This window comes from Ambystoma mexicanum, chromosome 2q (assembly GCF_040938575.1).
Source record: "Ambystoma mexicanum isolate Mex_15411 chromosome 2q, UKY_AmexF1_1, whole genome shotgun sequence".
NCBI lineage: Eukaryota > Metazoa > Chordata > Amphibia > Caudata > Ambystomatidae > Ambystoma > Ambystoma mexicanum.
Window position 1 is genome coordinate 855905242 of NC_090924.1, and position 26931 is coordinate 855932172.

General features: G+C 46.4%; 1 protein-coding gene across 1 annotated transcript in view; it reads left to right on the forward strand.

Moving 5' to 3' along the window:
• The window catches only part of MAP3K8 (mitogen-activated protein kinase kinase kinase 8), a 111154-nt gene that overhangs the window by 31547 nt on the left and 52676 nt on the right, over nucleotides 1-26931 (forward strand). Inside the window, exons 2-3 of the mRNA XM_069648090.1 lie at nucleotides 12672-13032; nucleotides 23218-23385. Of these exons, the coding sequence (XP_069504191.1) occupies nucleotides 12700-13032; nucleotides 23218-23385 (501 nt within the window). The 5' untranslated portion in view covers nucleotides 12672-12699. The remainder of the gene's footprint in view (nucleotides 1-12671; nucleotides 13033-23217; nucleotides 23386-26931) is intronic.

Consider the following 26931-nt stretch of genomic DNA (forward strand, 5'->3'; position numbering starts at 1 on the left):
TGTTTTGATGTATGAACCAGCTCTACTTTACCCTCTTTTTTTTCAGTGGTAATTATTTGCTGCTGAAAATGACTTTTTGTTAAACGCACAGAGCATTTTCTTTCTTATAATTAGCTATTTAATATGTTTGATAATTGCTATTAGTACCTGGCAAGGGCCAACCAGAAGGTAACAACCATTCTGATTGGCCCTCACCGGGGCTTTACCCGGCTGGGAATCCCTTGGCCGGGATTCCACTCCTTTGGTCCCGGTGGGGGGCGTGGCAGCCCCTCAGCCAATGAGGAGGCTCGAAGCAGGGCCATCCCTGTTCTGAGCCTCTACATTGCTGGAAGCCGCCATCGTCCACTGCTGGGGATTAAGGTAAGATTTTTTTAATCCCCCCCCCCTACACACAATCCCCTCCCTACCTTCATATTTCTCCTTTTCGGGAGCGAACGTGCGGGGAACACTTCTATCCACAGCGCGTTTGAAAGTGTTTTGGAACAGAAAAAAATGCTATTAGTACCCAGGTCTGGCGGGCTGGGGTCCTAATAGCTATAAACCCCTCGCCTTGAGGGCATTACCGAGCCACTTCGTATAACTATGGGCCCCGGGGCATTACCTGACTCTATAATTCCCCCGCAGCTTGGGGTTTATTGCTTAAAGTGAACTACAATACCTTATCTTGCATGCTAACTTTATATACTACCTTTCTTTATGAGTGCTCTTACCAGACTATCATTTGGATTTTACTTGAATCCTTCCCAAAGGTGTATGGACAGTGATTAATACACACAAGTGCATGTTTTGATTTCGTTACGTGAGCATGACAATATGGTTTCAGGAGATCTTTTTAGTTAAGTACAGAGGCGCCCTTTATTGAGTGCATTGAGAGTATTTTAGGTTTTCAGGTAACCTTTAATCGAGGTCACTCCTGCATGCCCCGCCATTTCTCTTGGGGATTTGGGGATTTGGCGGCAAGGCCTGTGTATATATATGTGAAGAGCAGTAAATGGTATCCACACACAGCGACAAGGGGTCCGCAAAATGGCGCAAGTGGGTTATGCAAGACTACTTAACATAACATTGCACCAGGTCAGAGCCCGTGCCTTGCTTCAGATTCAATTCACTATATCACACATCGGCAAAGCTGTGAGGCGGTTGAAGATCATTCGCACCAGTCCTCACAGTAGCAAACATACGCCCAGGAGATCGTGGAACACACAATCTGGTGCACAGTGAGCTCAAATATGCCACAAAACACAAAATAGGAGGTTGTGATTGGGGAAAAAGAGGGCATTGAGCACGTGAAGAATTAATTACAGAGGATACATTACCTACTGTACCCTTGAATGGACATTAAATGGCAAATTAAACATAAAAAAGTGAACGATGAAAAAGATTGGTGGTGTTGATGTAAGATTACGTGATTGGCTAAAGGAAGTTTGAGCGAAAGCAAGAAAATGACGAAAAGCGAACCATTCAACACCTGATGATGATGGGCAGTCAGCATATGCTTCTTTTCTCTCAGGTCGGATCTTCTGAATATGCCCTAAGCTATCATCCTTTTTAAAATGTATTTTTTTAATTAATTTTTTTAGACACAATGGGCCTCATTACGAGTAGGGCGGTAAGGGATACCGGGCACCTGTAAGGAGACCGGTGCCGGTAATCCCTTACTGCCCTACTATGAGGTCCCTTAGCGGGTCCCTCCTTTAACGCCTGGTCTGACCAGGCGTTATGGAAGGGACCCGTTAAGGGACCTTGAAGCTAATAACGGTACAGCATTTTGCAGTACCGTTATTAGAGCCTTCCCCATTCCCATTGAGCCCTATGGGGGCTCAAATGGGAATAAATAATAAATAATAATAAGGAATGGCTTTTTCAATGGAGAATTACCGGTCCCGCAAAGGTCGGACTACACCGCTAAGTCCCCATTGAACCAAGTTGGTACCGGTATGGGAGGTAGTCATGGTGCAAATAGCACCATGAATACCACCATACTTGGAATGAGGCCCAATGTCTGTGACAGAACAACAGAGCATGGGGTGTAAATGTTGACAAAGACCATAGTTTGTGTCAGGGGTAAGCTGAGCTGAGTGTGGGTGTCACAATGCGCTCATAGGGGCGGGAAGACACAATGTGGTGTGTTTCAGACTCAGGCAAAGCTGTTCTTCACTTGAAGGATTTTGCCCTTGTAATCTCATGCTTTCCAGTGAGGTAAAGTCACGTGCAGTTTTTTCGTCCTGTGGACCTTTTCAGCTTCTCAAGATGGACGCTCTATGAATTCAGCCGGCTGCACAGCACTCCTCTCAAGGGGGAAGCTCAGTTCGAGCGACAGATGGAGGCACGCCAGCCATTTCCGGATGAAAACCTTAAAATAGAAATGAGATCTTCCGAGGTTTCCAACAGTGAAAAGCCCGAGATCCGCCCTCTGCCTGTAATGCTCTTCTAAGGGCCAACAAGGAAGCGCAGGTACAGCCTTTCCCGTAGAACCCCAGACCACCCACCCCCGCACCGAACAGGGTGGGGATTTGCTTATAAAACAAATACACACAAAAAAGATTAGTATGAACATTCTTCTTCTCAGGCAACGCTTTTTATTTACAGCGATTCATTCGAGGTAGGACTCCCTTTGATTGTCTATGTAGATGAACGTTGGCTCAGCCCCAAAGGCAGCAGTCCAGCCAAAGAGTTTGGCAGTATTGTACCCTTTGCTGGGAACGCAAGCTGCCTTGCACACGTTAATGGCGCCCTTGTGGGAAATGCAGCTCTGAAACAAAGATGGCCGCCCACAGAACTATCCACTATGGAGATAAACCTGCAGGCGGATTTTACATGAAGTTGCTTGCTACAGATCCACTGTGTTTTCGCAAGCAACCGTAGCTCTGATTCGCTGTGTGGCACTTCCAGGATTGGAGGGTAAGGCCCAGTTTGTGCATCTCATCACTTGCGCCACAAAAGGAGCAGGCCGATTCTCAAGGAGCATCTGAGCTCTTTTTCACCCTTGTGCATAATGGGGGGGGGACAGAGGGGGGGCCTTTCTGTCCATTTATAAGCGCATCCTGAATTCACAACTGGGATGCTGGGAACAGGCCGGGAGGGAGGGGGGCACAAATCATGACAGGTTCAATTCTGTCCCCTTCGTGAATATTTCGTTATATGTATATTTCGACTTGAAGTCCATCTCTCAAACAGGGTGGATTTTTGTTCTGAACCGTTTTACAGAGACAGTCCTTTTAAGGGCTCGCGCTTGGGAAATGCATTCTCAGCCGCCACGTAATGGCTGGAAGCCAGTCTTACCTCAGTGTCGGGTGCTTGCTCCAACAGTAATGCATGTAAGCACACTGGACAGAGCATCTCTCCATCACTGTCCAGACCCTCTTGAAATGCACAGCTCACCTTTTGAGAGTAAGGTGATCCGCACATTTCTGAAAGTAGTGCAATTGAAACAACCACATTCTCTGCGCTCGTGTTTATTTGCGCTACTTGTCCAGAATCTTGCCCTTCGTATTGCGCTGTTGTATACTTTGAGCTAAATTAGATTTTGACATGTTTGTCCTTTAGGAGTGCAGGTTAATTATGTGATTTTTGTGCAAGGCTTTGGTTTTGAATAAGAATATTACCTGGTGAAAATGTTGAGGGCAGTGTTCTATGGACCTGAGCAAATGCGGCACTTGGCTTCACGAGGCAACACATCATAGCTGGGCAGCACAGTATTCCAATGAAATTTACTTGACATTTTTCAGAAGATCAGATATTTGATTTGCTGCGCACTTGCTTCTGGTTCCCCAGAGGTAGCTCCTGCCTATCGGGTGAGTCCTGATACCCAGGAGATGGATTTGCTGCGCACTAGCTTCTGGTTCCCCAGAGGTTGCTCCTGCCTATCGGGTGAGGCCTGATACCCAGGAGATGGATTTGCTGCACACTAGTTTCTGGTTCCCCAGAGGTAGCTCCTGTCTATCAGGTGAGACTTGATACCCAGGAGATGGATTTGCTGCGCACTAGCTTCTGGTTCCCCAGAGGTTGCTCCTGCCTATCGGGTGAGGCCTGATATCCAGGAGATGGATTTGCTGCGCACTAGTTTCTGGTTCCCCAGAGGTAGATCCTGCCTATCGGGTGAGGCCTGATACCCAAGAGATGGATTGGCTGCGCACTTGCTTCTGGTTCCCCAGAGGTCGCTCCTGCCTATCGGGTGAGGCCTGATACCCAGGACATGGATTTCCTGCGCACTAGCTTCTAGTTCCCCAGCTACTGTTTGCTCCTGGTGAACAAATACTAATTTTGACCCCTGCCTCACAGTAACTACTATGTTTGATTGTGAGTTTTTCTCCCATGTTTTCACCTTCCACTTGTATTCCCCCCATCAAACACTATTGTCTTTGTAAAGAGTGCTCTTCTGTCTGTGCCTGCTCCTGTGTCCAACTCACAGGTCACTGAGAGTTTTCACTCTCTCGCCCAGATGTATTTCAGCTGTGCCCTCCCTTCTGCCCCCGCAATGCCCCGTCTCTCTGCCCTTCCCTATATCAATTAGCAAGCCCTCATCTTCCATCTTAAACTCATCGCAGGCCATTTGTTGGAACTTCCCCTAACTGCCTCATTCTTTTACACATCTAGCTATATTGGCTCTGTGCAGCCAAGTAAGCTTCTGGGATAGAGATGTGTTGTGTTTTCCATTGCATTCATGGTTAGAAGATTTAAGGGTTAAATAATTTCCACTGTTGCCGTTAATCTGGAAACCACCCATAAGACAATAGCCGACGTGGCTGGAAACCTGCCACATTTTCCCTGTTCACAGCAGTAGTTACGTTATGAACGTGCAGCGCAGCATTTACCCACAAGCCACGATGTCGGAAACGGATCGAAGAGATCTCCCATGTAGAACAAGATGCTGAGCAATGATGATGCAAGACTTCCTCGATTCACTTTTGGGCAGCGGAAAAAGGTTCACGCCTTATGAGTCAGGAGAATTAAGAAGAACACTGGTCCGGGTTCGTGGAGGAAGAACCTTGACATGCCCATGAAAGGATCATGTGGGTTTTTATTATCTTGACTTCACAAGCTTCATGGAATTTACGCATGACCTAGTCTGTGGTTTCCCGAACGCGTTTCACTGGCTGCGATTCAGTGACTAGTAAATTCATGCACAGGGAATAAAGCAGTGGCTGACTCAATGCGTAAGATTATTTTGTCTAGTCACCCACTTTGATATCACTGTTTGGGGTCTTGAGCGCTCCCTGCCCAGAGTGTTCTTAGGGTTCTTGCTTGTGAACCCGGATGTATGTCTCAACAAATATGATCATCTCTTTACACTTAGGACAATAATGCAGCTGTTATGGTATTACCCAAATTGGTAGTTTCCAATTGACCGTATTGTAAATCTGGCCGAAATCGGCCGCTACCATTTGATTGTTTGGAAACAACCAATTTGGGTAATCACTATCAAACATGGGGAGCGGGGGTGTGCCCCTCTCCCTATGATTGGTAGTGAGGCCTTTGGGGGTAGAGGGGTGTCCCCCGCTTCCAGAGATCTGGAGGCGGGGGGAATAAATAAAATAAAATAAAAAGAAAAGCGGACCCTGCGGCGTCAGATCCGACACGCGTAGGAGGGACGGATCCACCGCTGCAGGGTCAGAAACAAAGCGGATGGTGGAAAGGTAAGTAGGTGGTGGGCGGGGGGTGTATTGGGGTAGGTGGGGGGGGTTTGAGGTTTGGCAGATTTGGCTGTGACAAAATTGGCTTTGCGGCCGAATTGACCATGGTCAATTCGGCAGCGAACAATTGTGCCATGGCCAAACCGTATACAGCCGCTGTTATACCCATCAACTCTCGTTACTGAATGTCCTGGTAGACCAGCTCGGTCTCTCCATCCCATTCGTTATTTGGCTGAAGAAGAAACCAGAAGCATCTTCAGTCGCTGGAGGAGAAGAAAACACAAGTTACATGCATACCATTTGCACAGCCTAGGGATGTGGCTCTCGCTAGTTTCCCAAACATTTTCGTTTATTCATCCATATTTTGGCTATTGGAGAAGAAAGCGCAGCTCCGTTTAATAGCGAGGGGCAGCAACATGTAGACCTTTCTTTATAGCTCTTAAATTGACCACGTTTTTTCTGCCCTTCCACATCTTCAACTGTGGCTCGCAGATTCCGCATGCAGAGTGACACGTGATGTGTTGCTAGTGCAGACCAGCAGTGTTGCACCCTGAAGAACCTTTTCTCCAGTATTCAATGCACGTTTTCCCTCCCTCTCTTAAAGTTCACTGGGGACACCGTTGTACTATTTGGAAACTGCCCTCTCACAACAGTTTGCTGCTGACAGTGTTGCACCCTTGAGGACTGTCCTCAAGTTCCAGGACGCAGTGCAAGGTTTCCCTCTCCCACACAATGTTCGCTATTGCTACGTTGGTGCGCGTGGGAACTGTCACTTCAAATTTCAGAATACTGTTCATGGTTCGATATTGCTATGTGCTTTTCCAGGCTATTTCTCCCCTCTTCTTACAGTATTCGCTCGTGTTAAGCTTCCGGGGTGAAGCCATAAGTGGGGGGGGACTCCTTGACATACGGTATGGGTTGTGGCGTCACCCGAAATTGGCACATCAAGGTGCAATATGCAAGTTTAATTCAATTGGCTTTGCATAACCATACACATTGCACATGAATGATGGCATTTGCCTTTCATAAAATCAAGACACACAAGAAACCAAGCGAGAATATTTTCTTCTAATAGTGTTTTGAAAAAAATAACAGGTGTGCATGTAGTCCTGAAATGTGACATTTCAATTTTAGCTGTCCACCCCCATGTACCCTCGACTTGAGCCGTGGTTAGGCACCCTGGGGAACGGACACCACAAGCTCCGAGATGTTTCAATCTTTTGTTTTAGTGTCACACTCTTATGATCCTACACAGTATTTTCTCTCGCATTGCTTACTGTTGCACACTTGGTAAGAGCCACCACAAGTTCCAGGATGCAGGGTCAGGTTGGGCTCTCTCTCGCACCGTTCACCATTATGGGTTTGGAAATGGTCCCCACAGGTTCCAGAAGACGGCACAAGCTTTCTGCCACCGTCTACTCGCATGCCATGGCCTCCTTGCTCAGAAACGTGAGTTGCTCGTCCTTCTCCTTCCATCGTCCTCCCCTTCCATCCTCTGGTTCCATGATCCTCTAAGCGTTTCTGCTTCTTGGTTCCCATCCTGGGTCCCCACTCCTTTATTGCTATATGCTAGGCACTCGTTGCACCGCTCGTCCCTTCTCCCTCCTCGTTGGAGCGTCGTGGTGTTCTCCGTCTTCCCTTTCACAGGTCTTATCCCGCTGCAACTGGGGATGGCTTCGGTGTCAGACATCACATGGCAAATCCATCCAGGGATCCCGAGCTGCTTCATGCCTTGAGTGCTTACTCTATTATTCAGTGGGCGCTCTTCCTGAGGGTCCAACATAGGCAAACTCTCCCGTTGCCCGTCTTCTTGTGTTTTTTCTCTTTCCTGCTGGTCTGCTTATGTGATGATGACTATCAAAGTCAGATGTTAAACGTCCCTGTTTTATGTCTGTTGATGGAGCCACTTTACCAGAGTCTCCAACTTTTTATCAGCTACCTTTTTCTTGACATTTATCGGACTGGCATCTTAGAAATAAGCCACTTTTTGATCGCCTCTTAACATGTGGCCCATCAGCTTCTGGAACACGGATGCCACTCCGAACAGGCATGCAGGTATCTTCTCAGTACAGACTGTGGGACTTGGACACTTCTTGGAGATGTATCTGGAGATACATACTCCTCAGGTCGAGTTTCTCTAAGACCTTTGCTTTGTGGAGCATCCAAATCATGTCTCAGATGCTGGGATTTCAGAATAGTCATTGGTCGTTATCTCCCTATTTAGGATTCTCGTGTCCACATGTAGTTACAGTTTAGCAGGACCACAGGACATCACCACACTGCGGCTTAAACTGCTATTATTGTCCCCTCATTGGTTAAGTCAGTCATCCGTTTTTTAGAGGCCTTGCTTTGCTGAAGCAGTGAGAGGCCTTGCTTTGCTGAAGCGGTGAGAGGCCTTGCTCCACTTGCTTTGCTGAAGCAGTGAGCGGTCTTGCTTTGCTGAAGCAGTGAGAGGCCTTGCTTCACTTGCTTTGCTGAAGCAGTGAGCGGTCTTGCTTTGTGTATTATCAGAATTGCTATGCACACAATCGAACCCTCTGCCCTTCACGCCGCTCATGCTTACTACCTGCTCCCAGTTTTTACTCGTTAAGGACATCATTTGTTCTCTGCCACATGGGTAGAATTTCATGTTGAGCTTTTTATGCCAGCCTTGGTTAAGGGGGCTTTGTTTACAGATATACTTCCTGTGCCGCTGAACTGCCTTTCACTTGTTTGACGTATTCTTTGTAGCCCAAGAAGCTCAACCTGCTTTCTACCAACCCTTTGGGTAAGACCTTTAGTGCTTTCGGTTTGTCTTTGCTGTGTCATATCTTAAAAGTTTGTAAATATATTACTATATTATAATACAGAACCTGAGGGAGTTGGAGGCGGATGAGCGAAGAGCTCGAGAAGGAAGATATTTGGGAAGAGTGAATTGAAGGTATTGAGGCCCCAGAAGGCCTTGTGGACAATGCAGAGGGTTTTTGACTTAATCCTCGCAGCCACTGAAAGCCAGTGCAGAGATTTCAGTCCTGGAGAGACACGATCCCTGGGCTGGAGGCCAAGGACAAGTCTCACAGTCCTGTTCTGGATGAGTTGCAGAGGGCGGAGAGTAGAAGCAGGCATATTTAGAAAGAGACTGTTACAATAGTCCAGCCTAGAGAGAACCAGAGCTCTGGTGACGGTGATCTTCTGGGGGAAGGAGAGGAAAGGAAAGGAAGAATACCTCTGAGGAGGTGCAGCTGGTAGTGTGACTTCTTAGAGACGTCAGAGATGTGAGGAGAGAGGGAGAGTGTGGTGTCGAAGATGACCCCGAGGTTTTTAGCCTCACAGGTGGGAGCCGGAAGAGGGCCAAGAGAGGCCAGCTAGAGAGTGACAGGAAAGGAGAGACCGGGTGTGCCAATGATGAGAAACCTGGTGTTACTGGCATTAAGGCAGAGATCATTGGCGGCACACCACTCCTAGTTGGAGGACAGTGAGTCAGAGATGAGAGAGGGAGAACAGGTGGCTGAGTGAATGCTTCTGGCAGCTCTGAAACCAGACTGATGATTATGGAGACAGCCAACAGATTCAGTGTGGAGATTGAGCTGGGAGATGACTTGCTTTTCCAAGAGTTTGCCCAGGAAAGGAGTGATGGAGATTGGGTGATGATAGTTAGCCAGGCAGGATGTGTCAGCAGAGAGTTTCTTAAGAAGATGGTGCACAAGGGAGTGTTTCAGGGGGGAAGGGAAGACTCCAGTGGCGAAGGAGTGGTTGCAGAAGTCGGCCAGGGCAGGAGCCAGGGAGTCAATGTGGTCCTTGATGGTTTTGGAGGAACAGGGATGAACCTGTTTTGACAAGACTTTCATAGATCAGACTTGTTTAGAAACCTTGTCTGGGGAGAACAGGGGAAAGGCATAGAAGGAGGGAGGAGAGGTGGCCAAAGAAGGGCCAGAGGAAGAGCAGGGAGTAGAGGGAGGAAGGGGCGAGGAGGAGAGAGAGGACAGGATGTCCTGAGGTTTAAAGATGAAATGAGAAGCCAGTGCTGTGCAGAGGGCCTGGGAAGGGACAGGAGAGGTAGAGACTGCGGCAGGATTTGCCAGTTCCTTGCAGATTTTAAAGCGTTCAGCCGAGTTGTCAGATGCCGCAGAGACGCAGGCTTCTATATGAGCTCTCTTCTTGGTGAGGACAGAGAACCGGTATTGCCTTTGGAGCAGGCGGCAGTCCCGTTTGTCAGAGGATGTACATGAAGCATGCCATTTCCTCTCAGCCACCCTGCACTTGCGTTTAAGGGTGACGAGGTCTGAGTTGCACTTGGCTTTGGGCTTCAGGCGGATCCTCATGACCGGGTTAAGAACATCGAGAGTATCAGATATAGCAGAGTGGAGCATGGAAAGGGCTGTGTCAGGGTGTGAGTCAGCCCAAGGGAGATAGGGGGGTGAGAAAGTGGCGGCGAAAGCCTCAACTGACAAGCACTTCATGGGTCGGATGACCGAGAAGGTGGGTGGCAGTGATGGAGTTGTCTTGGCCTGAGGGGTACAGAGGCTGACTTTTCAATAAAGTGCAACTTGGGAGCACAATAAAAGCAAAGTCCCCTTGGCACCTTTTGCTCTGCATTGTCCAAGTTGCAATCCCATGAGCACATTTACCAGCAAGACCACAACCACACATTGTCAAGTCTTGCACAGGCTGATTAGCAAACCAAGGTGCTCTACTATCTACATGTCAGCCATGGCAATAGACTGTGGTGAGTGACAAGGAATTGTTGACTGAGCAATGTGGTCAAGGGAAGGGGGTGCGAGCAAGGTAAGGGAAGGGGACTGAGTTAAGGGCTAAGGGATGGTGCAAAAGGGGAACTGAAGTCTGAAAGTTAATGGCCAGGAAGGAGGTGAAGGGGCAGGGGCATCAAGTATGTGGTGCAAAGGAAGGATACTGGAAGACAAGGCATATAGGGTAAATGAGGCAGAAGTACGCCTCTAGAAAGGTAGGTAATCAGATAGAGTGACTGTTACTGAGATCTGTGCCTAACCTGATTGTGGGACTGGCCTAACTCCTTTCTCTTTTCTCACAAAGTGATGCATACTTGCTTTAGGAACATGTTTCAATTAAGACTTCTCTGATGTTTTGTCAGGTTTCTTTATCATGTGACTTGGTGCTTTGAAAGCAAGATTTGTTTTTATGGTCTGCTATCCCTTGAATAACAACTTTGCAAAAAGTATTTTGTTGGTTCTAATATTGAATATGGAATAATAGAAGATGAGGTCTCCTTTTCCGTTTAAATGTGAAGCTGTGTCACCAGGGAGCTACGGCTTACATTCCTGCCTTTCGCCATTGAAACACAATGTGAACCTAATCAAATCCCTTTTCATCACTGTGCCTTGTTTTCCTTAACTGCAGTGAAAGTCTCACTCATATGGGTTTATAAAATATAGTGTTAATCCATCAGTGATTTATATAATGCAGTATATGTGCAGTGGGGAGGCAGGAAGTCAGGTATGAGCCTTTTGCCGTGCCAGTATGTGTTTGGCTCTTAGAGTGAAGCCAGACCCCTGACCAGGATCTACAAATGAATTCTCTTGCTTCTCCGCCTCTTCACATGGGTCTAAAACGAAATATGGGCTGGCATAATGGAGGAGATGTAGACTGCTGTCAAATTGCAAACCGGGACCCGAGAAAACCTGTGCTCAAAACCCAGCTATGCCATTTTACCAGATTGTATTAGAACTGTACTACTTTTGGTACATGGTGTAGGTTTTGTGGTGGTCTGTGAGAAACCACAAAACAACTGAAAGATGTGTAGCATAAAAGGAAAGCAGTGCCGTTAATGTCTTATATAGTAGAGAATGTGTAGGTGGGTGGAGAGGATGGTATTGAGTTTCGTTGATTTGGCTGTTGGAGTCACCGCATACTTGGCCAGAAAATTGTACTTGCCCCCCCCCCCCCCCCTCCAACTCCCTTTCCAAGTTGCCAGTCCTCCCCTGACTGCAGAACCTAGTCTATGCACAACGTGGCCTGTGTTTGGACTGAAACCAAACCTTTTCGCCAACCCCCAAGGCTTCCCATGCCTCTGCCACGGTTGACCTTTGGTGCCAGGGAATGTGCAGAGCTCCGGGACATGCGCAGATCGCTCGTGCTGGCGCTTCACTCAGCATGCAGCCATGCCCAGATATGCTGAGCTCGGTGGGGTCATCGATCACAGCCCTAGTATCCGCTGCCATTGGAGCCGACACAGCGAAGAAACTTCGAGCGGGGATTTCTCCCGCAGCGTTTATTTATTTTTCACCTCATGAGCTAAGCATTCTTTCCACGTGATTTCATGGAACCTTTCATCTCGGAGAGCCTTTTGAAAGCTGAAGATGGGTGCACAATATCTGAACGCCAAATCTATACAATACTCTATCCCGAGGGCATCCAGTCAACAATGGCCACTTGCTGGTTGCTAAAGACTCCCAACCAAAGTTCCTGCGCCTAATTATTGTATATGAGAACACTGTAAACATGCCCTGGCACGTACTGTTGCTTATTCATCACCACCTGCAACGCTCCATTTCACGAGCACGCTTTAAGAGGATTGCATCACTTCCGCCGAGAAGTTTCTCACTCAAGGGTTTCCGGCGCAGTCACAGACAGCTTTTCTTACATTATTTTGAAGAAACCTATTTCTAGAGCCTCTGATCAAAAATGAAGATCTTAACAGAAAAGGCTTGCACTTCGTGATTTTTTTAAAGAGAAAAAAAATCTGTGTGTGTGTGTGTGTGTGTGTGTGTACACACAGAGAGTAAGTAATGTTATTGCCCGCCTCCCATGCCAATACTGCTTTTAGCACAGAAATGTGCCAGGACTCTCATGTTTTTCCACCTGTTCCGCAACCACATCAGCTATTTGTTTTGAGAGGGCTTCTGTCTAATGTTCACTCTTAATTACAGTCTGGAGTAAGCATGTTGGATAGCTGACTCTCAGCGTTCCGGTGAGAAGATGGCAATTTGCGTTACAGAAATCCGTTCTGCAGTGCTTGTAACTGTGTGTTGTAGGTTAAATGTTGAATCCCTCGTCATTGCTTGTTTTGTTGTTTTCTTGCAGTAGCCATACCCTCAGACTTTGGATCGGGATGGAGTCCATGAGCACGGACAGCGATCACATTGAAGATCTTAAACTCTTGTTGGCGAATTTGAATACCTCCGATGTGATCGACATAATGGAGGATTTGTACCGGGACTGCGAGTCGTCCGTCATCGACGGTACAATATCTACATGCCACAAAACGAATGAGGATGAAGATCGTTCCGATTCCTTGCTGCTCAGCGGACAGTTGGACACGTTCCTCTCTTCAGTCTCTCGTGGAACAGTGAAGGACTTGCTGGCATTTGCCAATCAGGTGTCAAACACCACAAAGCAGGTGCGCAAATCCCAGCAGCAGGAATCTGGGATCTTTTTGAAAGAGGTAAAACACATCTATGGCTAATTTTGGCTTTGATTAATGTGGGCATTTCTAATCTTACTGGGTACATTAATTGATCTAAAGGAGGGTTGACAACTGTCGAGCAAAGAGTATGCATGCGGTCACCCTCATTCTGGGCAAGCCTTGTTGACTTAGTGCTTGCTGTCAATGCCCTTGCAAGGATACAGCACACGTTCGTTTCAAAGTTACCCATAGATTTCGCTATTGTGAGAGCCACTACTATGGCTATTCTGCATGTGCTACCTTTGAGGATAGAGCAATCTTTAGCTTGCCAAATGTTTTGTACTACAACTCCCATCAACCCTAGCCAGCGTAGTCAATGGGGAGCGGTCATGGGTGTCGTAGTTGACCTATCTGGAGAGCTACATGTTTCAGACCCCTGCAGTATGTGTCTACTTTTTGCATAAGCAAACCACTGACACTGCATCTCTCTACAAGGTTTCAATGTGCCAGTCCTTTGTTGTCCATTCTGAGCAACCTTCAGTGAATGTTCAATGTTGAGCTATTGAACGTGTGGAAATGCCCGCAAGAGTTGCATGTAAATAGTGCACATCCAAATCGTGTTGCATTTCTGTTTTTGGTATGGCTAAAATCTGAAACATGCTGATGCTGTATCACAATTTCAAAGCCACCACAGTAATATGAAGCAATCCCCAAGCACTAGGGTGTCGGACATTGCATGAACATGGAGCTCTGTTTATTCAAGGATGATTCAAATTACGGGAAGATTCTTCTCACAGATAATGCAATTTTCACTGTGCCGCTTTACATCTGTATCACCGGCACGACTCTCACAATTTGGGCCATCAATCGGTCCTATTTTGACGTCCATATTGGTATGTAAGTGCTATGACCGATGCAACAGTATCCAAGAAAAGGTACATTGGTCAATGTTTGCCCGGCACCATATATTTGTATATAGAGGTTCTGATGTGTTTGGGTCGATTTGGGGATTTGTTTCGAGTCTGCAAAGCTCTGGTTTGTAACTGCTCTCAATTGTTGTTGGGGCTGTAAGTCTCCCTTCCAGCATGCAGCATTTTCAAAAAGTGGTTTTTCAGGTAGTTCTCCGGTTTAAGATTCACTTTCTCAGCATGCCGTATTAAACACATGACAGTTCAAATCGGTGTGCCCTTGCAGTCTTATTTTTCCAGTAGGCAGTTTTTCTTTGAAAATGGTCTTTTCGTTGTGTTCTTCGTCCTCAGACTCACTTGCCTAGCATGCAGTGTTTTATACAGTTCAATTTGGGCTTTAGGATTCACTTTCCCTTGAGGGAATGTTTTAGACCAATAGGATTTCAGTTAGCCCTGAGCTTCCAGACGTCAGCAAAAAGTAAATCGGGTCACTGTGTGCTTATCTGCTGAACAATATCTGTGTTTGCTTTGCTGTAAGACTAATGTTCTCGACACACAATCTTTTCAGCAGCAAGTTTATTTTTGTTTGACAAGCACAAACAATAGCTTCCAGGTGCCAAGACATAACGAAAATAAAAAACATGGGAGACATAAATAAATAAACACGCGAAAGACCATCTACATACACTAAAGCTGAAAAGGCTGAAATCATTTCAAATAATATACTGTCATTTACTTTCTTGTTAAAATGTGACAAACAAGTGATGTCTCGCAGAGGTTTCTGTAAAGTCCCATAAAGCCATCATGGAACTTGTATTTTTTTCTTCACAGAGAGACCTTGTTATTCAACCCAGTTTTTAGTTTTAGGTTCTTGCCTAATCTTGAGAGGGCAAAAAACCTAATTCCACAGGTAGCCCACCACGAGACATCTGATGCAATGACACATGGTCTTATCTCTTCATACAAAAAGTTATTAAAAATGGCCCTCTTGTGAAGTGCAATCTGGCATGTATCAACTTGGTCCTGTTTAACTAAGCTACAGCACAATATTGAACATGAGATGAGGCTGTCGCGTGCACCAGAGGTTCCCAGGATGCACACACAAGCGTCAAACCTTCAACAAGGTATACAATGTTAGTGTGAAACTTCTATGGCCACCTGCAATGGAGAAGAATAGATCTCCAGTTGAATATTATTGTTGGGCAGCACTGTCCCGTTAACCACATCACCTGGTCTGTGCGATCCATGTACGTGTTGTGGGCCACTGAGTCAACAGCCAACCCATCAAGTAATAGTAAGGCTGTAGCGACCCCTTTCTCCAAGACCGAGGAGTTTCTCTCACACACATTCATTATTGCTGTTTCGTTCCCCCTCATGGAGCGGAAGTTAGACTGAAAAGAAATCCTATTTCTACAAATATGCTTGAAGTTGGGGTTGTCGCCTCTGATTTAATAATTTTAGCCAGAAAAAGGCAGAAAGAACCAAATCCTGTTTCAAATGTGGTGGGATTGTCTGCCTTTTTAAGGACACATTAATAAATATGGATGCAATCTGATGTATCAAATGTAAAAGATTTTTAGACGACTTTGCTAGTAATTCATCTACTTCTGAGCTAGACAGTATCAGGGCAATTACCCATTTTTGAGCATATGACTATGATAATAACAAATACTGTTAGTTTAAGGACCTTGCCACGCCAGATAGTTGACTTGCGTGTGCTTTTCACTTATGTTTAGATGAAATCTGAATCTTTTTAATAAAGAAATCAGTCAAAGAATTACATAGCTCTTGTGTTGATGGATATTGCAGGATTTAGAAATATTAGCAGAAAATTACTTTACATTTCAAATAGTTCTCAACTGTTGTTTTTCTCAATAGCCATTCCGTCAGCATGACATTTGTTTTGCATTTAAATAGAAATTGTATGCCTTCTATAAAGAGAACAATAAATATCGAAGTGTGATATTCACTTTTCCTCCAAGACCCAGCCATCTTTTCACAGTAGTAACAGCTGATTGCAAAATCATGGATTAGTATTGTTTTTTAAATCAATCATTGTTTTTCAGTTAAATCAGTGCCACATAGTATAACAGATTCAAACAGACCAGAAGATTGGGCTAAGATATCTCACACAATGACATTAAAATCTAAATATGGTCTATCACAACAGGCTGTTGCAAAGGTGTTGGAGGTAAGGAGTTTAAAATGCCAGATCTAGATTTTTAAAAGTGTCTGGTTTTGCTTTAAAATTGATCCGAGAATGATCTGACAAAGAGAAGTGTGTTCTCATCAGATTTGTTAAAATTGGATACAAATCTAATTCTAAATGTAAAAAATTGCCTTTATCCTGTTTGCGCGGTTCAGTGCTTTGAATTGTGCAGAGCCGAACAAGTCAAGGAAAATGAGGGCAATCCTGAATAGATGTGTAGGATTCATCAATTTTCAAAACAAAATTACATGTACTCAGAATTGTCTTGCCAAGCTGCTGTAAATCATCACAAAAATTATGAAATTCCATTTAAAAATGAATATTACATTTTGGGTGTGCTAATTAGTGGTAATTAAACTAGCCACATCAGAACCAGCTGCACACATAACCATAAAGGGTTCTCTTAAGAAAACGTCCTCGGTTTTGATTGGGGTACACATATAAAAGGACTAGTGTAGTAAATTGCAAACCACCACCTCCCGTTCTTCCTAAATGATTTAGCCAAATTGCCCCGCGGAGAAGGGCGGCAGGGTTGTATGCCAATTGACCATATAGTTTGAGTTTTTTCCTGCCAGATCGAACTTTCAGTAAGCCCCTAGAGTCAAGCGCCTGACATTCTTAGACCCTCAATATTGTTTGTCAGTAGAGTGCTTTTCCAAAGAGGACATCTTTTTTTGTTACCTTCTTTCCATTCACTCTGGGCTTTAGAACTCACTTTCCCAATGTTTAGTGCTTAGATTTATTAACCATCTCTCTGTTTACTTTGGTCTTTTAAGATTCAATTTCCGAGCAGGCAACTGTTCTAGATAAATGAGGGTTCACGTCACTTTGGGCTTTAAGTCTAACTTTCATCGAGTACATCCTATGACAAACCATTTTCAAAGGTGTGATTGGATTCAGTACCACTGGGGTGTTTCATATATCATTCCACAGCCCCCAGGAATCCTGATCCAGAAGTACTGCCCAATGTCTTGCGCCTCCATGGATATCTGTGTGAGGGTCTTGAAGCCTCAGCACCACCCAGCCGTTTGCACTCCCCCAGTAACACACTTTCCTATGCGACTGCCAATCAAGCGTCACTCAGACAGAAGGGCCAACATCACTTTGATGAACAGTAAGCGGGAGCAGGAGTCGGCTTGCTGTAAGGTCCAGGCCTTTTCTCTGATTGTGAACTTTCAAAATGACTTATCACGAGATTCTACTCTGTTAAAAAAACTGTGGTATCCACCATGGTCCTGTAATAGTTATTTTCCTTACTCGAGGGCCATTCACACGAAGTGCAAATGGGAACCTTCTCATCGCTACCCTGTAATCTCTTGGGTGTCCCCCAAAGTCTTTCTCTCTTGACAATCCTTTTCATGGACTCCCCTTGACATTCATGATCGAAAGCATCTTGTTTTGCTTCCACATTTACGCACACAAAGGGCCCCTTGAATTGGGGAATGGGGGATTGTCTATTTTACATGACATCAAACCACCTCAGTTCCTAACATTCTGGAAAAATGTTTGCTAGCTCAATCCTACCTGCATTGCTGACTTTGATATGAATGTCTGTCTCGGGGCTGCCTCAGTACTAAAACAGTGGGGCTGGAGACCTCAGTGAGACATTTCATACACATCATTTGTTGGAAGTACAGACAGTCTTCAAGGGGCAGACGGAAGAGGCTGCCCGTGAAAGTATTCTCTCTCGAATAGTTCTTTGGGTATTGGCAACCAATGCGCATAGGATGAGTGCATTGATGTAAATGTGTATCCATGCTTGTGGTTAGTGAGTGTTATAGAGGACAGGCAAGTGAATCAAAACGTTTTACGGTGTTACAAATTCATCCGTATCGCCTGCTGGTGCCATTGTCACATTCGCGGATATGAGTCTGCCGCTGGTTCGGGTTGTAAATCATCGATATGAAAGAGAGTGGCACAGTGTTGCACAGTCAGGGTTAGAGAGTGGCACAGTGTTGCACAGTCAGGGTTAGAGAGTGGCACAGTGTTGCACAGTCAGGCCTAGCAAGACATCTACTGGTCAACATTTATAGAGGACTGTCTCATGAGCCATACTCTGTTTCCCATCTGTTCTTGGAGCAGGATTATCCCTGGGCGCTCTAAATTGTGGATGGAGCTGCAATCTGAGTGGTCCTTCCTCACAACAAAGTGAGAGGAGTGGGTAAACTATTTGGCAACCATCAGTCTGGCAGGCTCATAGCAGACCTCTGCTGTGTGCCCCATCTCCTTGCTATTGTTTGGTTTTCCAGAGTAGTTGGCCTGCACTTCAGTTCTGCTGATGGGGTGGGGGGCAAGAGAGGAGGGGGGGCACAGGGAAGGTTCAGGGCCTGGAGCAAGGTGAGGGGCGCTGCCATAATGGTCACAAATGCTATCCAGAGTTGGCGTTCTGTTCTGTGTTATCCTGACATGGTTGCCGTTGAAGCCCCCGAGCCCCCAATTGCCGTACCGTTGTTGCAGTATACAGGATTTGATGTCTTTCAAAGGCTTGGACCACTGGTGCTCGTTATGTGTCTTTATAATTGTTTTGCGATACAACTCGCATCATCCTTCACCACACTATGCTGGCTATGGCTAATAAGAGCTGCACTCCCAAACACACACGTGTGTGTGTGCGTGTGCCTGTGCGTGTGCCTGTGCATTATATTCCGATCTACATATGTGGATGTTATCGAAGCCAAGCTTGCCACAGAGAGCATCTGGCACCACCTGCACCAGCAAGACTATGTTTTACATGTGGGGAGTTTGCCATGCATATGAATTATTTACTGGTATTAGATGCGATTTCAGGGGCATTTGACGCTGCACCTGGCACGCAAAGGCAGCAGCTAGCCATGTGAGAGGATACCTTGCATATAGTGATGTTACCATGCATAGGAGGCAGTAACTGGCATTAGCACCCTGGACAGAAGGCTGGGTTTAGCTTGGGAGATAATGATCGAGGATTCTAAGTAAATATCTGGCAGTAATGCCCAGTAGGGATTTTGAATTCCTCCATCCTTCGTGGGAGCACCAACCCCAAAGTACTGTTGCTGGTTGATCCTGTTGTACAGTCCTCTGCACTGCACCCCCTGTGACTGTTGACACCACTGTTCCCACTGCCACCAGACTTCCAGAGCTCCTAATGGCCAGGAAAGCTGGCCCAGTGGATGCTAAGGCTTCATTGGATGGCACTTCTGAAGCTTGCGAGTAGGCACTTAGCAGAGGTGGGAAGCCACTGCACATGTGAGGCTGCACCTTACATATGATGATCATACCAGTGATATAAGACATTAAATGACAGATGGTATGTCTGAGGTCCTGGACACTGCACGTTCCACATGATGGGAGAACGTGGACCTATCGGATTATACCTTACAAATGACATGCATATATATGTGAGACGATAACACTCATAAGGTGGCAGAATATACATATGGTAGTCTACAATTGGCATAGTGTGGCAGCACCTGCAATTGAAGTACTGCATAAGGCAGGCTATACCTGCTTAGCTTAAGATGCCATTAATTGTCCCTATGTGCAGTTATTGACATATAAATGGAGTGCCCCTGACCTATGTTGGTGCTGTACCTTTCATGCGATCACTTCCTGCAATGTCATTAGGGTCAAAGGTCATCAGGTGTGCAATGTCACTTCCACTGACCCTGCCATTGTGGTGAATCACACATTGGGCCTCATTACAATTTTGGCAGTGCAGTCAATTCATGGTGGTGATTCTATTGCCGCCAGTTGTTTGGGCGATAAGAGAATTACTGCCAGTTTTGTCACACCACCGAATTTCGAGCTTGCCCTTGAAATTGAGGTTTTACCGCCAGGAGGGTGTAAGATGCAAGGTGCAGTAGGTAAATCCTACTCATCAAAGCCATAAAAGTGGCTGATTTACCATGGACTGAATTATTGCCTGCGTTAAATCTTCCAAATCCTCAATGGAGTCACATGGACTTCAAAAATGGAGTTCATCACTGCTATGCCACCACTCGTAATAAGTAAACCAGCCAGAACAAGTGGCGGTAATGGTATCCAATCATGATGCCATTGCATGGGGATACTGTGGAACTACTGCCGCACTCAGAACGAGGCACATTATATTGTGTTGAGAGTATTTAAGTCTTCAAAGTACATTTGCAATACACAGAAGCCGTTTGTTTGCCTTACGCTGAATTACATTTTGGTATTTTTAGTCTTCCATTCAAGATGGGGAAAATCACACTAAAGTAGTACTCCTTTTTGCTTTACATATTTTCTATAGGGATTTATATATTTATCAGTGATAATTATGATTTGTGTATATTTCAAGTCCTCTTTATTAAACAATATTTCTGAAAGCCAAACCCATTTCCACGGTTCTATGGGAAAATGTCCCCAGGAAAATGTAGCCCGCGAAAAGTCGTTTAAAAAAAATGTAGTCATTCAATACAAGCAATGTAAAGTTTGAAAATGTTTCTGTAATAAGGTCACCTGAAATGCTAATTTTAAATCCACAAAAGTACAAGAATGCAACCCTAAACATGACGCAAACCTCTAACAAAACCTCCACAATCACCCTAGCTGCATTTCTAAACCGTCCCCTAACTCGAATTACAACCCTTCTATTTCACCCAAAACCTTCAGCGTGCTAAAGTATTTTATTTACATGTGACTCAATATCTGCAACCCTATCACCAGTTCTCCATAAAGTACATAGCCCTTGCCTTAGTCCAGGCCCTTGCTCTAATACGAATCTTAGCCTTACCCTAACTGCAACTCTAATACTTGCCCTAAAGCTTACTTTACCCTAACCACTAGGTGTATCCTAACCGCTATCCTATGCCAACTTCACCAGCCCCCTGCCACCTTCCTGTGCCTTTCTTTCATACTTACCCCAACCATTACTCCATTAGCCCAAGTCTTACAATAAATAACTCGAACACTAACCCAACACTTAATCAACCCTAATGACTACCCAACCCCCAACTTATTTACTCTAGCCCCTATTCTTACCCCTTCCCCTACTCTAACCCTAAACCAGGCAAGCACAAGCCCACAAAACCCTCATTAACCCTAAATATTACCCTAGCAGTATTACCCTAGTAGTACTACAGTTTTGGCTACTTTTCAGTTGATTTTTTGACTACTTTTTGCTTGCCAACTTTTTCACTGCTGAGGTATTTTCACCATGACATTTACACTGACTACATGGTTGTTGTCTACATTTTCACTGGATACCGTTTCCACCAAGTACAGCTTGGAAGATATATGGTCAAGTATTTAAGTAATGGATTGGCCACAAATTCTGGCTTCAGCAATAATAATTGTGATCCTGGGCAAATCATTGTATCTCACCTTATCTCACGTTATAAATGACATATCGTACATCAAATCATATCACTGTGTCTTAGCTGCCAAACTTAGAAGTGATTCAATTCAAACTGTCAGTTACCCAAAAAAACGCACCCATGGCGTTGCTCCCATAAGTTATAATACTATTTTTAATTACAGCGGGTTTGGACGGCACAAAGCTTGTCTCTTGGCTTACACCTGGAAGTGGCTTAATGTAACTTTCCATGATCGCTTCGAGTACCGAAGACTCATGTCGCACTCAGTGATGTCTATTTCTGTGAGGTCCCTGTGATCTAAGCACATATGCAAACTCGTGGGCCCCAGGCCTCTTTTGATGCCCCAGGCCGCCTCACACACCCTAGTGTCGGCCTTGCTACCCCCTAATGAAGTTTAAGCAGTAAGAGGGGAGGGTGGTCCTAAGAAGGGTCCAGCACATCTGTTTTGCCATTGAGTCAGTGATTGCATGCAATGTGGATGTGCCGTTCACGGTTGCACAGAACCCATGACCCGGTGCAAGGCATGGGTAAGGAATCGGGAATATTTATGAACAATGCGTGCTTTACCTGCCTTTTACCTTCCTCAGGAATCCTCCTCTGCTCTCTTATCCTGGTCCCTACACCCTTGGGCGCAGCCCTCTCTGTGTCCCACCCCCTCTCTGCACTATTTGAACAATGAGCTGATGGCGTGCCAGCTCCACTGAAAACAAAATGCTGGCGCGTATTATGCGGAAGTACAAAGGGTCAGCAAGGTGCGTTCCTGCCGTGCTTGTTTAGTGAGGAGAGCCACTCTGCAAAGCACCGCTTGCACCTGACAAGAGACTGGGTCCTCTCGGATACTTCTCTACACGACCGTTTCCCTCTATTTTCCAGTTCTACTAAGGCCTGTGCTGTGGCCTTTCTCGCAAGAAACACGCGTACCTTGCACTCCCGAGGGATAAGGCCCCCTGTGGGCACACTGGGCTTGAGCACCGGCCAATATTTCCAGATGATGGCCTTGAATGCGCGTGCATTAAACACTGTCAAGCGATGAGCACGCGAGGGGATTCAAGCCCTGTCTTTGTTGATGTGCAGAGCCCCCAAAACGAATCTCTCAGAAGCTGCTTTGGGGGGAAAGAACTTGGTAATGGTGGTGTAGGAATTGCATTGCAGTGCCGACATGTGATCCCGGGCAAACACTCTATTTCAGAAATGGTAGCATTGCAACTACCTGTGGCTAACTACAAATGCCGCCAAAAGCAATGCACTGGTATATCCCAGATTCGATGCACATTTGCAACTGAACAAATTAAATTTGCTGCTGAAAATGCCGAAAAATATGCGTACACTTGATTATTTTCCCACTGTTTATATTACCACACTTGCCGGTGGTAATGCAGAGTTCCAATCATGCCACCATTGCCTACTGGTGGAACGGTTGTGGTAACGGGGCGGTACCACCATGCTGGATGCCAAGCAGTGCATTTTGCGAACCCGTGCTACCGTGGTTGTTAGTTCTTTAGAACATGTGGCAGCTGCTAGTTTAACATTATATGTTTGCATATACCGGAAAGTGCACGTGCTCACCTTTGCCAGCTCAAAGGTACGTGCACATATTGAGTCTTTTGTTATGTGTTTGTTGACTGAAGGATCCTACTTTTGTTCAAGTGACGGTTGATCACACTGCCCGTGTGATACCCTTTTTTTTAAAAAAATGTTTTTTTACCACGTTGCGTGTCTCCTTTGTAAGCGGGGTCATTTATTCATAGCAGGTCTTGCCTTCTAGTCCGTCACCTGTTTCTTTATCCTTTTCTAGATGATCACTGTCAAAGGTGGACGCTATCGGATTCACGACGACGTGCTGCTGTTTCCATGGAAACTGACGTACCGGAACATTGGCTCTGGTTTCGTTCCTCAAGGAGCCTTTGGGAAAGTGCACTTGGCTCAAGACCGGGAAACAAGAACGCGAATGGCATGCAAATTGGTATGTTGACTGGTAACTTCCCTCTCCGGAATGTCTTTCACTGTATACAGTAGAACCTTTGTTATTGGTGCGAGTGGCAAGACTGTTTCCTTTCTCGTAGCTGTTAAACATAAGTAAAACAAAAAAAAAAACAGCCATTAAGCTATTATTTGTAAGCCGCGAATTAGTTTGTTGCCTACTGATGACACCATTCAAATGGAATTCTAGAGCAAAGCAAGTTGTGGCATTACGTTGCCAACCGACGTACTGCAGAAGACGGTGTAGATTGTTTTGTTATTTTCAGATCAGTCTAGCAACTAGGCCATGGAAGCCAGACAGAGTGCCTATATTTAACAATAAAAAAACACTGATACATAGCCCGTGACACCCCGTATGGAAACCTTGCCTGTCCCGCTGCGTCCTCCCCAACCCCATTGGCCCTCCAACCCTCCCAAAAAAAGTATTTGCAAAGCCAACTGTTTGGGCTTCTGTGTAGTCCTGGGACAGGCATTTCCCAGGCACTGTCATAGCGATAGTACCCAGCCATAAAATGAGAACAGCTGGAAAATGGTGTGATCACCTCGGCATCGGACAATGATTAAGCTCTTTGAAACTACTAATGGTGGTGAGTGTTGCAGTTCAAAAACAAAGCAACTTAACATAACAAAAAGAAAATAACTGGTCAGTGTTTTTGCCAGGCTGCACAGCACCACCCATTAAACACATCTTCTCCAGCATGGGATCTGGCATGGATTGACATGCCCATGAATATTCCATGTCAGGCTGGGAATCCTCTGTTAAAAAACAAAACAAAAAAACAGTTTCACTTTAAAACTGTATTTCTCCTCTAAACCAATCACTGTCCTCTGGGTCATGCTGCCCCCATCCAATGACCGTCCTCTCCCTATGCTCCACCCCTGGTGGCCATCTTTAGATTTTCACAGCACAGTTTTGGGAGTCCTCAGATTTCTCTCCAAGCTCATTTCTTATTTTTTTCGTACATTTTTGCACCCATTTTTCTTTTGCTTCATAGTCTTCGACAAAGGATAGGGACCGGCAGCGGGGGGCTCCGCTACCGGTGAAGATCTTGATCCGCCATCAGATCATCAAAGTTTTGTGAAGGTCTGGCCTTGGGGCCTTCTTCGCGCTCTTTCAGGATGGCTGAAGAGAAGAAGTTAGGCTGCAGCCTCTTCAAACTCTGTGCAGTGTGTGGTTTAAGAAATTTCTTTGTCGAAGATTGACACCATAAATGCTTGTACTGCCTGAATCCGGATCACGATGATGGAGTGATGCGAGGTATGCTGTGGTTTCTTGAAGAAAACTAAGAAAGACAGATACAGCAGACTGTCGGTGTGGCTCCAAGTCGAGCAAGGCCTCTGACGCAGCCTCGGGGCAGGGTCAAGCCTCATCTGAGAGGAGTTTGAGATACTTTGAGGACGTCCCGTGTGCAGGGGTCCAAGAGAAGGCCAAGCTGCGCAAGGCTAGCTCCGCTGGGTTCGCCTCTGATGCGGGTCCCGAGTCGGGCAAAAGGTGTTTGCCATCACCATCATCCTCCACGGTGAGCCTGCCAACGCAAGGAGCGTCTTTGAAGAGAAATACGCTAACCCCATCCAAACTCTGTGTGTATGCGGATAGGCCGATGAGGGGAAAAGTCTGGGGAGGACTCGCCGAAGCCAGCAAAGGCTTCAACCAAGGCCAAGGCAACAGAATTGACAGCCGCAAGCACTTTGTCGTCTAAATCAATGATGTCCACCACAGCTCTGAAAGGGAGCGGGTCCAGGAAATAGGTGGAGGCTGCCGAGCAGGTGTCCTTGCCCCCAATGCGGGATACGGCAGTGGTAGCAGCGGCGAAGGAACCAGCGCCAGGGACAGACCAGGTGGCCGCTCCGGCCCAACAACCTCCTGAGAGGGAGAGGGAACCGGTCCCACCTGTGGAGCCTCCCAGCTATGCGGACAAGCAGCCTACTGAGGATAGACCTGAGCAGATCTACTCTAGTACCGATGAGGACGAAGATCCTAATGAGGGATTCCGCTTGGACCACAGAGGGGGAGAACCTGAGGGAGGACCTCAGTCCCCGGTGTAGAAGAGGAGGCACATTAGCCCGGATCAAACTCCGTTGGCTCCATTTACCCCTAGACCTAGGGACGTGTCTCTGAACATTTTATCCACCCTGCACACACTGGTCACCAATATCCAACTGAGGATGCTGCCGTCAGAGCCGGCACCTCCAGAGCCTCTGAAGTTAAACCCCCTCCCACCCCCACGGAAGAGAAACTCCAAGGGGGCTCAGTTTCTCAGCATCATCTGACCGTGCCGCCACCACCACCTCGTCAGGACAAGACTACTACCGAAGCTCGGGATCCACACACGGACACAGGCATGGACCCAGCTACCACGGCTACTGGTACCGACGATTGCTGCAAACTGGGTCTCCCTTCCAGACGGAGTTGGATCTTTTCATTTGGTCACCTCGAGGGCCTTGGAGCTGTTTCATTTAGTCCCTGAGGAGACGAAGAAGGAAGGCTTCCTGTACCAATGACACAAGTCGAGGAGGAAGACCACCATGTCCGTCCCCTTTCTGGATGACATCTGGGAAGAGGACCTAGCCCTTATAAAGAATCCAAGTGCAGCCCTGATGAAACGGGATGGATTGGAGAAGAAGTACAGGGTACCCGACTCAGCGCCCAGGTGCCTAAGATCTCAGCCACCGCCGGATTCGGCAGCAGCAATAAACGCTCAGCGAGCCAGTCATTGGCAGCCATGATACCTCTGGACCAGGAGGGGAAAAAGCTGGATGCTGTGGGCATGAGGATAATTTACACGGCAGCCTCTACCATAAAGGCAGTGAACGCACTAGCTATTTTGTCCCGTTATGACCGGGAACTCTGGTACAAGCTGGGCCCTATCCTGGACTTCCTACCCGAGGATTAGAAGGTCGATGCACTGGAGCGTTTTCAGGAAGGTGAGGTGGCCTCGGATCACGGCATCATGATGGCGGTAGACATCGAAGACACAGGTTTTTGCCAGATGGGGAATGTGGTGTCTCTGCACCGTCAAGGTTGGTTGAAGGCTACGGACTTCAGACAGGATTTTCGGACAAAGGTGCTGGATATGCCATTTGATGGGGAAAACCTCTTTGCAAAGGCAGTCTACGAGTCTTTACAGGCGATGAAGACCAACACGGAGACGGCACGTTCACTGGGAACTTTGCAGCAGCGACAATCCTCTTCCTTTCGCTCTTACAGAGGAAAACCAGGAAGATCTTCAAAGGGTTATAGTACCCCTTACAAGCAGCCCTCACGCTCTTCCACTCAAGTGTACAGGGGGCACCCTGAAGGCAGGGGAGGCCAGCAGCGGAGCCTTCCGCACAGCAAAACACCTCCCCCCAAGCAGGCCTGAACCGGCTGTGGCTCCGGGCCCCCACTTACGCACCCCAGTAGGAGGCCGGCTGGCGAAGTTCGTCAACATATGGGAAAAGATCACCACAAACAGATGGGTGCTGGATGCTCTCAATCAGGGGCACACTTTGATTTCCAACGCAAGTGTTCTCGTATCCCTTCGATTCA